General features: G+C 39.4%; 1 protein-coding gene across 2 annotated transcripts in view; it reads left to right on the top strand.

Moving 5' to 3' along the window:
* Nucleotides 1–16,388, top strand: part of CACNA1D (calcium voltage-gated channel subunit alpha1 D) — a 398,008-nt gene that overhangs the window by 201,436 nt on the left and 180,184 nt on the right. For both annotated transcript variants that reach the window (XM_054033680.1, XM_054033681.1), the window contains exons 5-7: nucleotides 1,458–1,600; nucleotides 3,202–3,354; nucleotides 4,567–4,763. In XM_054033680.1, coding sequence (XP_053889655.1) covers nucleotides 1,458–1,600; nucleotides 3,202–3,354; nucleotides 4,567–4,763 — 493 coding nt within the window. The remainder of the gene's footprint in view (nucleotides 1–1,457; nucleotides 1,601–3,201; nucleotides 3,355–4,566; nucleotides 4,764–16,388) is intronic.

Raw genomic sequence — 16,388 nt, 5'->3', positions numbered from 1 at the left:
GGTAGGCCCATATTTAATGACTTGCTGAACCAGGGCATAAGCTGTTAAATGTCTGCATTCTGTCATCTCTTAAAACATGTGGATCTCTGACTTGTGTAAACTCAGTAGGTCAGATCATGACCCGAAGATCTAGGAGCTCCACAGATGGTAGGACAGACTGGGGAAGGGGAGTGGGTGACCCAAGCTGGGGTCCAGGGGAAGCTTCCAGTATTCCAGCTCTGGCAAGCTACTAAACATAGCACCTGTTTCTTAGCTGCTCTGTGATTCTTGATGATTTATAACCAGAGCTGTGAAAAACTTTCCTGACAAAACTCAAAACCGGAGAAAATTTTCCTGCTTTCAGGTGTATTTTATAAACCTGAAACACAGGCCAAGTTTATTGAAATTTTTGCTGAGGTTCACAGATCTTTCAGTGGAACGAGGCTGGCTGAGTTCTGATCAGGCACAGGGCCGGCGCTTCCATTTAGGTGACCTAGGCAGTCACCTAGGGCACCAGGATTTGAGGGGGGCGGCAATTCGGCGGCGGGGGGTCCTTCCGCGCTCCGGGTCTTCGGCAGCAATTCTGCAGCAGGTCCTTCACTCGCTCCGGGACCCGCCGCTGAAGTGCCCCGAAGATCGGGAGCGCGGAAGGACACCCCTCCACCCCACCGCAGAATTGCCGACGACGACCAGGAGCGCGGAAGGACCTCCACCTAGGGCGCCAAAAATCCTGGCACTGCTTCTGATCAGGCATCGCACGATAGTTCTGTGTGGAAAACTGGATGATGCTCACTTTGGCTTGCATGGCTCAGACCTGAAATCTAGCAAAACATGGAAGTTTTTACAACGCAAATTGAACTATAGCATGCAAAATGAAACAAAAATTGAGACCACTGCTGACCTTAACCACCTGCTTCAGTTTTAACCGTTATGGTTACTGAACTTCCATTCTGACACTATTTTAGTAAATGGCTTCTGCCAGTTAAGAAACACTTTATGAAATGTCTGACTGTAAGGAGAATATTTTTGTGGGTTTTTTTTCTTTTGCTGACTATGTTTAGAATGTTGAACTGTAGTGTCATAGGGAGTTCATATAATCTACACCGTTTAAAACTGGGAGTTTCTTGTCATTATCTATTTAATGTTCTAATGGAAAGACTGATTTTGCAAACCTCACAATCTGAAATGTTTGAACAAAAAGCCGTGATAAAGTAGCTTCATCTGTGTAAAACTGGCAGAGACTGTATATTAGCAGAATGTTAATTTAGTGGATTCTGTGTGATCATCCCTCTCTTGGGGGATTAGGAGCTCTTGCACTTCATAACCTTCATATCATGATTTAATACATAAATATATGTCATTTCGACAGCTGACCAGCTTTTCAGACCTATTCTCAGTTCAAGCAATTTCCTAACACTTTTGATTACTTGGTAAATGGACGGTGATGATGACCTTTCTTTTTTTTTTTTATTTGGTAGATTGTTTAGTGTAATTTTGGAACAATTAACCAAAGAAACAGAAGGAGGTAGCCACTCAGGTGGCAAACCAGGTGGCTTTGATGTCAAAGCCCTAAGAGCCTTTCGTGTGTTGCGACCTCTCCGGCTTGTATCAGGAGTGCCCAGTAAGCTATTTTCTATTTAATTCTGTTGGAGTGAATAAAATAACCATTCCATTGTGTTATCTTTTCAGATTATTTAACCTTCTTGCTCTAGAGAGTAGAATAAAAGTGACAGGGTAAAGTTGACTTTCGTTATCTGGTTATGTAGATAAAATGTGTTTCAAGATGTGCGATATCCTGTTTGAAGTAGAATAAGGGATTGTGAACTCATTCAGTGTATGATCGTCTTACACAGTTCACTAGGCAGACAGAAGAATACATTTAACTTTTAGAAGTTTTATATGAAATAAATTAAACATCAAAAGCAAATGCATCAGAAAATAAAGTTGAGATTTTTGATACCCAAATCGTGGGAAACATACTATGTAGCTACTCCTGAAATTGTCCATATGCAGGTAAATGTATGCCAAGGCAAACAACATGTTTTCTGCCCTGCCTGCACGCAAATAGCTCCTGTTGATCTTAATGGGATTTACTGATGCTTACACCACAGGGAATAAAAGAGCAATTTCCAAAACTAGGAAACTTGAAAACTAGAGCAATGATTTAAAAAAGACACTTGAGTTCTCTAATTATCCTTTCTATTTCCCTCTCATTCATTACTAATTATTGATGCTTTGAGTTGAATGAGGCCTCTCTGTTTCACAACCCAGTTTCCCACATTTGATCCAGCAGCAAATTAATAATGCTGTGTTTATTACATCATAATCTGTTGCCCTGGAAATGATAGTGATGACACAGATTTAGAAAAATAACTTCAGTGGAGAATCAAGCAGAATGGGGGGGGAGGGGAAGGATATGCTGTGATGGATAAAGCCTTTGTTTAAATACAAGCGAGCCATATTCTGCTTCATTGATACTGGGCCAGCCCCCAGTCACTTGAGGCCTGAAGGGCTATCAGTGCAGAATTTAACCAATATACATTTAGGGAAAAGAAAAATTATAAAAACAATGTGAAAGGTAAATGAATGTGTCCAAGTATGTTTATATTTTAAAGTTGTTTTAGATGTATCAGTTTTAAAGATCTTTATCATACAGGTGCAGTGCTCTCTAACAACACTATAAACCTTCCAGACCAAAGACCTAATCCTGCAATGAGCTCTGTGCAGATGGACCCCCCTGCACCTGCCTGCCCTGAGCTCATTGCAAGATGACGGCCTGAGCACAGGATTTTTCAAGATTCTTCAGGCGATGTAAAATCCCAGCACCACCTGGAATTCATACCATCTAAGGAGTATGGATTCTTGTTGTTGCCTTTCAAGCATTGCTTTCTGTTACATTAGCCTAACTGAACACAGACGATGTTCAGTTAGAATTTTGCAACAGAATACAAAGCTTTAAAATTTTTTAAAGCAGCCCTGTGCTTGGACATTCGCTTTTGAAACTGAGCAGCTTGAAAATTCTGGCTGTGAGCTGGTGCAGGAAGTTTTTGGTGTGTTTTGTTCATTGGAAACCAGAGGTTCACCACACTTTTTAAATTGATGGCATTTCTGTGTGTTTCTAATTATGTGTAATTGCAAAAGATTTCATAATCAGGAAAAGTTAATGCCGTAGAAAGTCTAACTCATTGTCTTTGTGTGTGCTTTTTTTTTTTTTTTTTTTAGGTTTACAAGTTGTCCTGAACTCCATTATAAAAGCCATGGTTCCCCTGCTCCATATTGCCCTTTTGGTATTGTTTGTAATCATAATCTATGCTATTATAGGATTGGAACTTTTTATTGGAAAAATGCACAAATCATGTTTTCTTGTTGATTCAGGTAAGTAATGAAGCCATTAATTTACATAAGGAACCAATCCTACTCCCTTTCAAGTCAATGGGACTTCAGTGGGAGCATGATAAGGCCCGAGACGTTAACACTATTGCAAATCTTCATTTCCATAAGGTTGCATGATTTTAGGAAAAGCATGTTAAATTTTAAAATGCTAACTGAACAACAGAGCCCTGATACTTGCTATGAACTGATCTTGTTTTTAAAAAATGTAGCCAAAGGGTCAGCCCAATAATGTAGTGACATCCTACAGTGGGAAACACAGTAATTGGACTTTGAATCCCAGACTAGTGAAGAGCTAGTCATATCACGGAGCAGACATTCCCTCCTGAGGCAGAAAGCTGGCTGTCTCTCTGCTTCAGCACTTTGGGCAGCATGATTATAGGAGCAAGCACTGAGATGAGTAATAGAGGAATCTAATCTTCCTACATTCAGATGTGGGTTTAAATGATACAGTGAAAATATTTGGTATGGGAGGTCTTTGGAGGAGTGAAAGATCATCACTAGAGAAATGAAGTTTTGTAAGTAGGGTACATTTCCACCAGTGAAGTCTGGAATGGAATAGATTAAATGCAGGATCTAGTCCAGGACTGCTTACCTGCTGAGAGGAAGGAAATTGTTAATATGGGATGGAAAAAGGAAGAAAGAATAATGAGAAGAAAGCATATGTTAGTTAAACTTCAGTAATTGAAAAATTCATTGTGTTACCGACAGCTGGCAACGTGCTTCATTTCATTTGCACTGTTGTAGCCATGCTGGCTCCAAGACATGAGAGAGATAAGGTGGGTGAGATAATACCTTTTAATGGGCCAACTTTTGCTGATGAAAGAGACAAGTTTTCGACCTGCACAGACCTCTTTTTCAGGTCTGGAAAAAGTAATCAGGGTGTCACAGCTAAATACAAGGTGGGACAGAGTGTTAACTCCTTGTGATTAACAATCTGTCCTACCTTCTGTTTTGCTGTGACACTCTGATTACTTTTTCCAGATCGAAGAGGAGCTCTGTATACCTGATCCTGAGAGATGAGTGCCCTGCATTACCCTTAGACTCCAGCACCTTTCAGGATCAAGCCTTCAATGAATAATCTCTCCAAGTAATGCTGTCTGTAGTCCGTCAGTGTTGGAGTTTCTCCTCACAAGCATGTTATTTCACAAAAATATTGAGAATGCAGAATTCTGAAATGTTTTTGGTCAATTTCAGATATATTAGTTGAAGATGATCCAGCACCTTGTGCATTCTCAGGGAATGGACGTCAGTGTGCCATAAATGGCACCGAATGTAGGGGCGGCTGGGTCGGACCAAATGGAGGCATAACCAACTTTGACAATTTTGCCTTTGCGATGTTAACTGTGTTCCAGTGTATAACCATGGAAGGATGGACTGATGTGTTGTACTGGGTAAGTAGCTTGGTAGGAAATAGAAATCTCTGAACTTTGCTTACTCTTAAAACAAGCTTCAATATGCAGATGAGAAACTAACTATGTTTAACAACACTGTGAACAAGAAATCTTGGCAAGATAGTTCTGCTGCAAAGGAGCACAGCTGCACTTTTCTTCCAGTCACAGCATCTCACTGGATTCCTCAGGCTAAAAAGCTCTTTCAGAAGCAGATTTCTGCACTGCTGGGTTTTTTTAAGCCTATTCCATTTGGATAAATTTAATCTTATATTTCTGTCCCTTGGACTAGCATTCCTTTGCAAGCCTATAGTTTTTAAGTAGGTCTTTTCTGATTTTATTTAAAAGCTCTCTTTTTGCATCTTCATAGTATTATAGTAAATTAGACCCAAGCAAGCTCTCAACTGTCTTCATTTGCCTTGGGGGCCTACAAACCATTTTTTCAGACATATCAACCCTTGACTATCATGCTTCAAGAAAGGTTCTGGCCCAAGTATGTCTCCATAGAAACAGCAAAAATATATATCAAAGGCCATCACTGCTGCATAGGAACCAATCCTGAAAACACTTTTGTATTACTAAGCACAGTACTTATTTTTTGGCATTACAGTAGCACTTAGAGACCACAGCTAAGGTTAGGGTCCCATTGTATCCAGCACTACACAGGGGCATAGTGAGAAGCAGACCCTACTGCAAAGATCTTATGGTATAAATGGACAAACAGAAGGAGACAGGAGATATTTTCATTCCCATTTTACAGATGGGGAACTAAGGCACAGAGCGATTAAGACACAGATTTTTAAAGGTATTTAGACATCTAAATATGCAAATATATATCTAATGGGATTTGCAGAAGAGCCTAGCTCCCATTGCAGTAAAGGGGAAGTAAGCACTTATCTGCATATTTAGGCCCCTCAGTACCTCTAAAAATCTGTCCCTAAGTGACTTGTGCAAGGTCATACAGGAAGTCTGTGGCAGAGTTCTAGTCTAATGCATTAACCACAAGACCAAACTTCCTGCTTAAAGTCAATGGGACTTTTCATAGTAATCACTCTGCTCAGTAGTAAGTGTTTACAAAAAAAAGGATTAATTACAAAAATTCTGAACAAAATGATGTTAAAATGGGGGGAAGTTGCTAAACAAATTGGAACTTTTTTGTTGCTGGAACTGCAACCTAGGAGTGAGTCTGTGGGTCTGTTGCTCAGAGTAGCCCACAATTTAGATTACTTTGTGGCTGAGTGTGGCCAAGTGGGATTATTTGCTAATATCAAAATTCTTCTGTGAAATAATTAATGCAGTAAAGGGTATGGTATTATCCCAGTGAATGGGTGCTTACATAGCCTGGGGTCATTTGCTGCAAATCAAGATGAAGCATATTGTAGCTAAAAATGAAATACAGTACCACATCAGCACATGCACCGCTGGCATTTAATCCAACATGATACACTGGGGTGCCTAGCTGAACGGAGACATTTCTTAAGATGATATCACAATTACAAAATAATTAAAATGGCAAACCAACAATCTGTAAGATTACAAGATACAAACTTGGCAAAATATTGAACTTTGCTTACCAGAAAATACGGTTATAGCTCTGAAAGAGAGCCCAGTTCTCCACTTATTAGCACACTTAAAATGCAGGCTTAGGTCCAGATCTGACACTTATGACATAAGTGTTACTCATATAAGGCATATTTTTCCCTTTCTATAATTTGGTGCTGGTTTCTTGGAACAATCAGAACATGCACTTGTTCTCTCTTTCTCTTTCTCACTGTCTCGCTTGCTTGCTTGTTCTCCTTATCTTTTTCTAATTGTCTCAGGAGACTTTATGAATGTTCAGTTTGTGCATGTGTTTATGTCATTTGTATTTGTGATGGGAAAAACCCAAATCTTCCATGCCCCATAAAAGTGAAGTCAGAGCAGAGGAGGGGTGCAGTAGAGAACACATGCTGTTTTAATTTTTGGAAGCCAGAGCATACCCACATTTGGGTAGTTATGAGCCTATTATTTATTATTTCTTTCAATATATACAAAGATAACTTATCCTAAAAGCTCTAGGAGATATAACACATTTTAAAATACATAATTCATACAGAATAAAATTAAGCTGACTTTCCCCCTTTAATAATTAATAACCCAATTGGTTTGTCCAATGCATAAAAAATTTAAAGCCCCCCCATTATAAAAACAAGACCACCATCATAAAACTCCACCCTCCCCAAACATTAAAAAAACATATGGGCCTTGCAATATGCCCTTGAATTATCAAACACAGGCTATTTGAGACCAAGAGAGGCAATAACAAGCAAAGTTGAGAATTCACTCAGAAAAACCCATTATTTAAGTATAGTTTTTCCACATGGAGGATATTTGCGCTACATAGATGTCAATTTTCATTTCATTGCAAAAGACACTGAGGTTATTGACCTCAGTCAAAGAAGCATACTCACCTTGTAAAATATACCAAATATTTTGCTCTGAATTTGCTTTGAAGACATCATTTAAATAAAATTGGTTCTTGGTCCTCTCTCTCTGTAGACACAATACACCTTTGACTGGCAAGCTGGCATCTTTTTACCAGGATGGAAGAATGTCACTTTTCTCAATTTGGTTTTACCTATTGATGAAGCTGTGGCAGGTTCATCTGCTATTAGCTAATAAGTGAAAAACTTTTAGCAATAATGATGAATAAAAGTGTAAAAGTCTTGTGCAGTTAAGAAAGCATACATATTAGTTTTGAATAGGGTTGTTCACAGAACCCAAAGAAACCCCATTATCTCTGTATTTTAACTTGTGTTTATGTTATTGTGGGTTTTTTATAGTCTTGGGGAGCTATTGATGGGGACAATAGAACAGATCCTTTCTAAATGTGGCCCCATTTATAGATACCGGAGATGCTAAAAATACTGCAGCAAATAGGAATACAAATACAGTACAAATATTAGAATCTGCACACATTCCTAGTTTTCATTTGTTTACTGTGTGACCAGTAAAAGTACCTACTTAGGGTTACCTTGTGGGCAAGTGTAAGATGGGTTGGAGGGAGTACGTGCAATGTTTTGCATCCTGATGCATATTGTTAAATGAGGTTTAGAGGAGGTTTTGGAACAAATTGATAAATCAAACAATAATAAGTCACCAGGACCCTATAGTATTCATCCAAGAGTTCTGAAGGAACTCAAATATGAAATTGCAGAACTATTAAATGGGGTATAGTCAGATAGCTAATATCAATATTTTTAAACAGTCCCAGAAGTGATCCTGCCAATTACAGTCTGGTGAGCCTAACTTCAGTACCAGGCAAATGGGTTGAAACTTCAGTACAGAACAGAATTATCAGATAGATAGATGAACACACTGTGATGGGCGAAGAGTCAACACAGCTTTTGTAAAGGGAAATCATGCCTCACAATGTATTAGAATTCTTTGAGGGTGTCAACAAGCATGCAGACAAGGGTGATCCAGTGGATATAGTGTATTTGGACTTCCAGAAAGCCTTTGATGACATACCTCACCAATGGCTCTTAGCAAAGTAAGGAGTCATTGGATAAGGGGGAAGGTCCTCTTGGATCTAATTAAAAGATAGGAGACAAGGATAAGAATATATGATGAGTTTTCACAGTGGAGAGAGGTAAATAGCGGGTTCCCCCAAGGATCTGTACTGGGACCAGCACTATTCAACATATTCATAAATGATCTGGAAAAAGGGATAAACAGTGAGATGGCAAAATTTGCAGCTGATACAAAATTACTCAAGATAGTTAAGTCCAAACTGACTGCAAAGAGTTAAAAAGGGGTTTCATAGAACTGGGCAACAAAATGGCAGATGAAATTTGATGTCGATAAATGCAAAGTAGTGCACATTGGAAAACATAATCCCAACTATACATACAAAATGATGGAGTCTAAAGTAGCTGTTACCATGCAAGATGGAGATTTTGGAGTCATTGTGGATAGTTCTCTGAAAACTTCTATTCAATGTGCAGAAGCTGTCAAAAAAGCTAACAGAGTGTTAGGAACCATTAGGAAAAAGATAGATAATAAGACAAAATATCATAGTGCCACTATATAAATCCATAGTATGCCCACACCTTGAATACTGCGTGCAGTTCTGGTTGCGCCATCTTAAAAATATATATATTATAATTGGAAAAAGTACAGAAAATGGCAACAAAAATGCGGAGAGATTAAAAATGCTGGGACTGTTCAGCTTAGAGAAGGGATGACTAAGGGGGATATAAAATCAGGAATGGTTTGGAGACGTGAATAAGGAAGTGTTATTTATCCCTTCACATAACACAAGAACCAGTGGCCATCCAATAAAATTAATAGGCAGCATGTTTAAAACAAACATAAGGAAATACTTCACACAATGCCCAGTCAACCTGTGGCACTCATTGCCAGGGGATGCTGTGAAGGCCAAAAGCGTAATTGGATTAAAAAAAGAATTAGATAAATTCCCAGAGGATAGGATAATCAGAGATGCAATTCCATGCTCTGGGTGTCCCTAAACTTCTGACTGCCAGAAGCTGAGACTGGACAACAGGATGCATCACTCTATAATTGCCCTGTTCTGTTCATTCCCTCTGAAGCATCTGGCATTGGCTATGTTGGCATTGGCATACAGGATACTGAGCTAGATGGACCATTGGTCTGATCCAGTATGGCCATTCTTATGTTTTCATGTTCTTATGTTCTGTCAGCAGAAAATGACAGCTTCCAAAAACATTCACTAATACTGTTCACTATCACCTGGATAACGACAGTGAACTCCACTGTGAAATGATCAAGTTTGAATAATAATATTCTCTTGTACACATCCAGAGTTGATTTCAGGCCTAATCCTGGTAGGTGCTGAGCACCATTCAATTACTGTTGACTCATATGGGTCCTGCTACTCACAAAGTTGCCTGTGATTGCTGAAAATCAGGTTCTTGTGTGTGTGTGTGTGTGTGAGCCATTGCCTGTATATTTCTCTAATTCTAAGTTGTGCATATACATGTAACCCACTGGTCAGTGTGTGTTATGTTATATGTTTGATAAACAGAGAATGTGAATCTGTGACAGCCCCAGCTGTAGAGCATTGTACTTTAGTTCAGTCTGTAGAAACTTATGCTTTCAGCTCAGGAGGTCTTTTTTGTCAGACAGTTTGGCAGGTGTCTCACACACACTGGTTCTTAATGCTTTGAATCAATCCTAAAGTTGAGTATGCCCACTTTCTTTGCCATGTTTCCTGTTTGCTTTAGCAAACACTCAAGCGTTCAGAAATCTGAACCTCGATTTTGCAAATGCAGACTTTTCACTGAAAATCTGGCCCTAGATGTACTTTTATATCCTTGAAGATCAAATAAAACTATCTAGGTTTATATGACATTTATGGCTAATGCTTAATTTATAAAGTACCGATGTATTATAATTTGCAATTTATTTTCAGCAGTTTCTTTTGATATATAAGGGTACATATAATAAATGATGGTGCCTGTCATTAAAAAGCCATAATTTGCCCTTGATACCATTGATATCATAGCTATTTTTCTTCACTGCAACAGTTAACTTGAATTACTATATTTGAGTTACGATATGCGAGCTAGCATAGCTTGAGAGTCAGTGGCCATACTGTGAAACAACCCTCAGCCACACAAAGTAATTTGATAGCAGTACCGAGGGACTGGATTAGCAGAGTGATTAGTATCTGATGAGTTGTGCTAAATCAAATTTGTAGCCTGTAGCTGGCTCCCCATAGCATTGCTAACTTGAGTGGCAACAGTGCTTAGACTTCACCCCACACCTCCTGATGGGCCAGCTAGCTCAGGTTTAAACATCATTTAACTTGAGCTAGAGATTTTTTGAGTGAACAGGAGTTGGATTAGGGGCAAAGCTTGAGTTATACTTTGAGCTAACATTGCACTGAAGACAAGCCATAAGTGTAAGGAAAAACGGTGGTATCTCAGATATGCCTGGCTGCCAACTGGCAAATGCTGATTTTAATGGGGACCCCTGTATAACACACCGTATCAGGGATGCATGTCAGGAGTCTTAAATTCTCTCAGTGAAATATTCCCATATAATCTGAGGTATTTCCAAGCCTTTTGTACTGGGTAGCTAGAGATGTTGTCTGCATGTGTCCCAGTGATCCTTTACTTAACATATTAACATTTTAAAATTATATCATATATCTCCAGTACTGTAGTAACATATTCCAATATTAGAAAGAAACATCACCCAGTCATAATTCCTGTACTTTTAACAAAATGTACCAAAAGGAGCATGCACTCGGCAACCTGTTATCTATCTCAAACATTAAGCTTTCCCTGCAATACTAACTCATTGTAACAAGAAGGCCAATGGCATATTGGGCTGCATTAGTAGGAGCATTGCCAGCAGATCGAGGGAAGTGATTATTCCCCTCTATTCGGCACTGGTGAGCCACACCTGGAGTATTGTGTCCAGTTTTGGTCCCCCTACTACAGAAGGGATGTGGACAAATTGGAGAGAGTCCAGCGGAGGGCAACGAAAATTATTAGGGGGCTGGGGCACATGATTTACGAGGAGAGGCTGAGGGAACTGGGGTTATTTAGTCGGCAGAAGAGAAGAGTGAGGGGGGATTTGATAGCAGCCTTCAACTACCCGAAGGGGGGTTCCAAAGAGGATGGAGCTAGGCTGTTCTCAATGGTGGCAGATGACCGAACAAGACGCAATGGTCTCGAGTTGCAGTGGGGGAGGTCTAGGTTGGATATTAGGAAACACTATTTCACTAGGAGGGTGGTGAAGCACTGGAATGGGTTACCTAAGGAGGCGGTGGAATCTCCATCCTTAGAGGTTTTTAAGGCCCAGCTTGACAAAGCCCTGGCTGGGATAATTTAGTTGGTGTTGGTCCTGCTTTGAGCAGGAATTGGACTAGATGATCTCCTGAGGTCTCTTCCAACCCTAATATTCTATGATTCTATGATCTTAGAGTTTTTTAACTGAAATGATCATTTCTATAACATTGTCTGAATGCAGTGAAACTTTAGGGGTATATTGAACTTTTTGAACATCCCTTGTAAACATGCCCCTCCTATTAATGTTACTGAGAGTAACACACCTTTATCTAAGGGTGAAAAACCCTAATATTGTTTACTTACAAAGTCTCCAAACAGCATCCATACCTCTCTAAATTTACTCTAATAACAGACAACAAAAGCCATCATATTCTTATTAGCTTTTTACAAGCACAAGGAAATCTTTCCTTCTTGTGCATAGAAAAACATAATGCAATCATTAATTCTTTTAATAATAGAATGAAGATTTTAGATAATGGCTATAACTCCTGCTTAAATACAGCTGGACACAAGACACAATTAATACTTCAAAGAGAATCACTACACTAATAAAATAGGTCAGTCTGTTGGTTGTTCAGCCTGTCAATCAAACATTCAGGAAACCAACCAGATAATCAAATAATCATTTTATTTTATAGAGTGTTCTTAGTGCAAGCACCACAGAGAGCAGCTAACCAAAAACATAATAAAAATGTTTATAAATTAGTTGAAATAACAGCCAAAGAAGTAAGTCTAGATCTTAGTCTGACAGGCAGCCAAACATTCTGCAGATCTAATTCACAAAAAAATTCCACAGGTGAAGTACAAAATACACCATCGGGCCACACACAAAATGATGCAGCCCACAACAGAAGTATTATCAAGACTGAGCTGGAAGCTCAGCTGGAGACACAGGACTGGAGATATCTTGGTGAAAAACATACAGTCTTGTAAACAATCAAATATTAAAAATTTGAAGTCAGTATATTGATAAGCCAGAAACCTGTAGAGAGCATCTAGAGCTGGAGAGATAAAGTAAGACATTAGTCATTATTAGGAATTTAGCTTCCTGACTCTACAGAAATGGAAGACACATTACAGAACCAAACAAATACTAGTCAACAATGAATTGCAGCCTACAGTCTGAGGAAGACCAAAGCATATATGAGAATCTTCCGATCCGTTTGAGTAAGTATAGACTAGAAATATTCCCCAGACAATGCCAGATTTTTTTGGTGGGATACCCTACAGAATCCCCTAATTGCTTCTTTCACTTGCCTTCTACTTGCTAAGCATTGCTTGACACTGCTCCCCTAGTGTCAGTGAACAACACTCCTGGGTCATCCAAGGGAAATGCTCAAGTGAAGCGAGGCCTGTCTTCCCCCAAAGGGATTGACTGTGCTGTGTGCACAATGCTCCCAGCCCTTGATGACTTAGGCAGCTCGAAATCTAGCACAGGATCTCTGGCTACATATAGACTGGTAGGAATTTTGGATGACAGTATTAACATGCTTCATAGATGACATTTAAGAACCAGAGATAGCATGTTGGATTTTTATTCTTGAGTATTAATCAGTGGAACCTAATTTAAACTGAGAGTACAGTAAAAGATTTCAGATGTTGATTTGGGCTAATTAAAACCTTTTTTTATTTAGATCCAAAAAGCTAAGAAACATCCAAGCTAAGATTGCAAAGAGGCTAGAAATAGATTGCTGTACCAGCTCATTAGAAACTTCAGGAACAGAGAGAAGAGTAGAGATCTGCATAAATATGATAATCAAACACAGGCCTGCAAATAGTACTGTGAAATGGGAAAATATAAATATTAAAAAGTCTAGAATATAGAGCCCTGAGGGATGGTGATTTAATGTAATAGTTTCAAATGAACAGTGTAACACACAGAGTCCACATGGAGAGAGATGATTTTAAACAACTTACAGGAGGATACCAATTCCCATGAACTCATCCAGGAATTGAAGATGATTTATTCTGACCTCATTTCTAGTATCTCAGGTTTATTTATCACTGTAAATCTTCAAAAGAGCATTTTGCCCCCCAAAAGTTTAAATAAAATGGATGGAAACTAGATTAGAAATAAATCAGACTCCAGATATCTGCTAAAAGGTCCTGCAGTTGAATTACTACATCTTGCTCCAAAACCTTTACTGGAAGAAACAAATGAAAGACTGATCAATACTTTAAGAAAGACTGAACAGTCTTTCTTAAAGTATCAGAGGGGTAGTTGTGTTAGTCTGGATCTGTAAAAAGCGACAAAGAGTCCTGTGGCACCTTATAGACTAACAGACATATTGGAGCATAAGCTTTCGTGGGTGAATACCCACTTCATCAGACACATGTAGTGGAATTCACCCACGAAAGTTTATGCTCCAATACATCTGTTAGTCTATAAGTCTTTCTTAAGCAACCCAAATCTCTTAAGGTGATAACACAACATATTGGATAGAGTTCAGACCTGCATATGGAACTTTTGTTTGATTTACAGCTTCTATGTAAATTAAGATACCAGTCACATACTGGTTTTCAATCCAAATAATGTAGACCATTATACCATATTTGAATCCATGTCTTTCAGAAAACACTAAAAAAACAAAAAAACGCACGGCAGAATTAGCTGTTAAAACAGATTGTTTCAAAAGATATTATATACTTAGTATCATACTTGATATTATTATTCTCTGTATTATAGCCCTTTATTATTGAGCACAGTTAGATGGACCCATCTTTCACACTATTGCTCATTCACTTTACTAATTATAAATAGACAGTTTTGTTGAGCACATTGATTTAGATGACCAAACCTTTTCATATACTTTACAAGTTTCATGTGTGAAATAAACTGGGCAACACGCACTTCGTCAGATGGATAGATCCAAACCACAGGGAATAGTATTAACTCCATCTTAACATGTTGAAACCAAATTAGTTGGTACAGGGCAAAGATTCATCACCCTCGGGACACTTGGGTGGTGCAGGATGCCCCCATTTAAGGTGCCCTCAGTGGATTACCCAGCAGATGAGGCAGCACTCACTAGTTCATTTTCTTGGTGTAAGAGAAAGCCATGTGTGCGGACTTCCCAGAGCTCCCATCGTGGTGGTTTAGCTCTGATCTGCCACCGAGGTAGGCCTCTGGCTGTAAGTTACAATGGGATCTTATGCTGGCTATTTAGAAATGGGAGAATCTTATTTTATTTTCAAACAACCACATTTAACATCCAGGCTTTCCTTGGAGAAATAACCTTAAAATGTTTTATTTGCCTGGCCAAAGACACTAACCTGATGAGTCATCACCTACAACACATAGATACTGGGTGCTAGAGAAGTATCTAAAATGCATTTAAGAACAGTAAGATTCCGCATACTAATTTACTTTGAGTCTTTAATCCAAGATTTTAAAATCATGATCATAAAAAGAAGAGGTTTAGCTTTAAGGAATAAACATGTAGATGGCTAATTTATGCATTTCTTTATAGATTGCTAACAATAGCTAACAAATAGATTGCTAACAATGGTTATAAATTAAAAATTGTAAAATCTGGGCTCAGTTTTGAGAGGTCTAAAGATTAAGGTAAGTGGGGAAGTGGGATACCAGGAGGAAACACGAGTAGGAGAGTGCAAGAGGGGAGGACTCTTGCCTATACACAAATGCAAGAAGCCTGGGAAACAAGCAGGGAGAACTGGAAGTCCTGGCACAATCAAGGAATTATGATGTGATTGGAATAACGGAGACTGGGTGGGATAACTCACATGACTGGAGTACTGTCATGGATGGATATAAACTGTTCAGGAAGGACAGGCAGGGCAGAAAAGGTGGGGAGTTGCATTGTATGTAAGAGAACAATATGACTGCTCAGAGCTCCGGTATGAAACTGCAGAAAAACCTGAGAGTCTCTGGATTAAATTTAGAAGTGTTAGCAATAAGGGTACTGTCATGGTGGGAGTCTGCTATAGATCACCAGACCAAGGAGATGAGGTGGACGAGGCTTTCTTCAGGCAACTAACAGAAGTTACTAGATCACAGGCCCTGGTTCTCATGGGGGACTTCAATCACCCTGATGTGTGCTGGGAGAGCAATACAGCAGTGCACAGACAATCCAGGAAGTTTTTGGAAAGTGTAGGGGACAATTTCCTGGTGCAAGTGCTGGAGGAACCAACTAGGGGCAGAGCTCTTCTTGACCTGCTGCTCACAAACAGGGAAGAATTAGTAGGGGAAGCAAAAGTGGATGGGAACCTGGGAGGCAGTGACCATGAGATGGTCGAGTTCAGGATCCTGACACTAGGAAGAAAGGAGAGCAGCAGAATACGGACCCTGGACTTCAGAAAAGCAGACTTTGACTCGCTCAGGGAACTGATGGGCAGGATCCCCTGGGAGAATAACATGAGGGGGAAAGGAGTCCAGGAGAGCTGGCTGTATTTTAAAGAATCCTTATTGAGGTTGCAGGAACAAATCATCCCGATGTGTAGAAAGAATAGTGAATATGGCAGGTGATCAGCTTGGCTTAACAGTGAAATCCTTGCTGATCTTAAACACAAAAAAGAAGCTTACAAGAAGTGGAAGATTGGACAAATGACCAGGGAGGAGTATAAAAATATTGCTCAGGCATGCAGGAGTGAAATCAGGAAGGCCAAATCACACTTGGAGTTACAGCTAGCAAGGGATGTTAAGAGTAACAAGAAGAGTTTCTACAAGTATGTTAGCAACAAGAAGAAGGTCAAGGAAAGTTTGGGCCCCTTACTGAATGGGCGAGGCAACTTAGTGACAGAGGATGTGGAAAAAGCTAATGTACTCAGTGCTTTTTTGCCTCTGTCT

This window comes from Malaclemys terrapin, chromosome 7 (assembly GCF_027887155.1).
Source record: "Malaclemys terrapin pileata isolate rMalTer1 chromosome 7, rMalTer1.hap1, whole genome shotgun sequence".
Taxonomy (NCBI): Eukaryota; Metazoa; Chordata; order Testudines; family Emydidae; genus Malaclemys; species Malaclemys terrapin.
The sequence above is the reverse complement of the archived record's forward strand: the minus strand, read 5'-3'. Positions and strand labels throughout refer to the sequence as shown.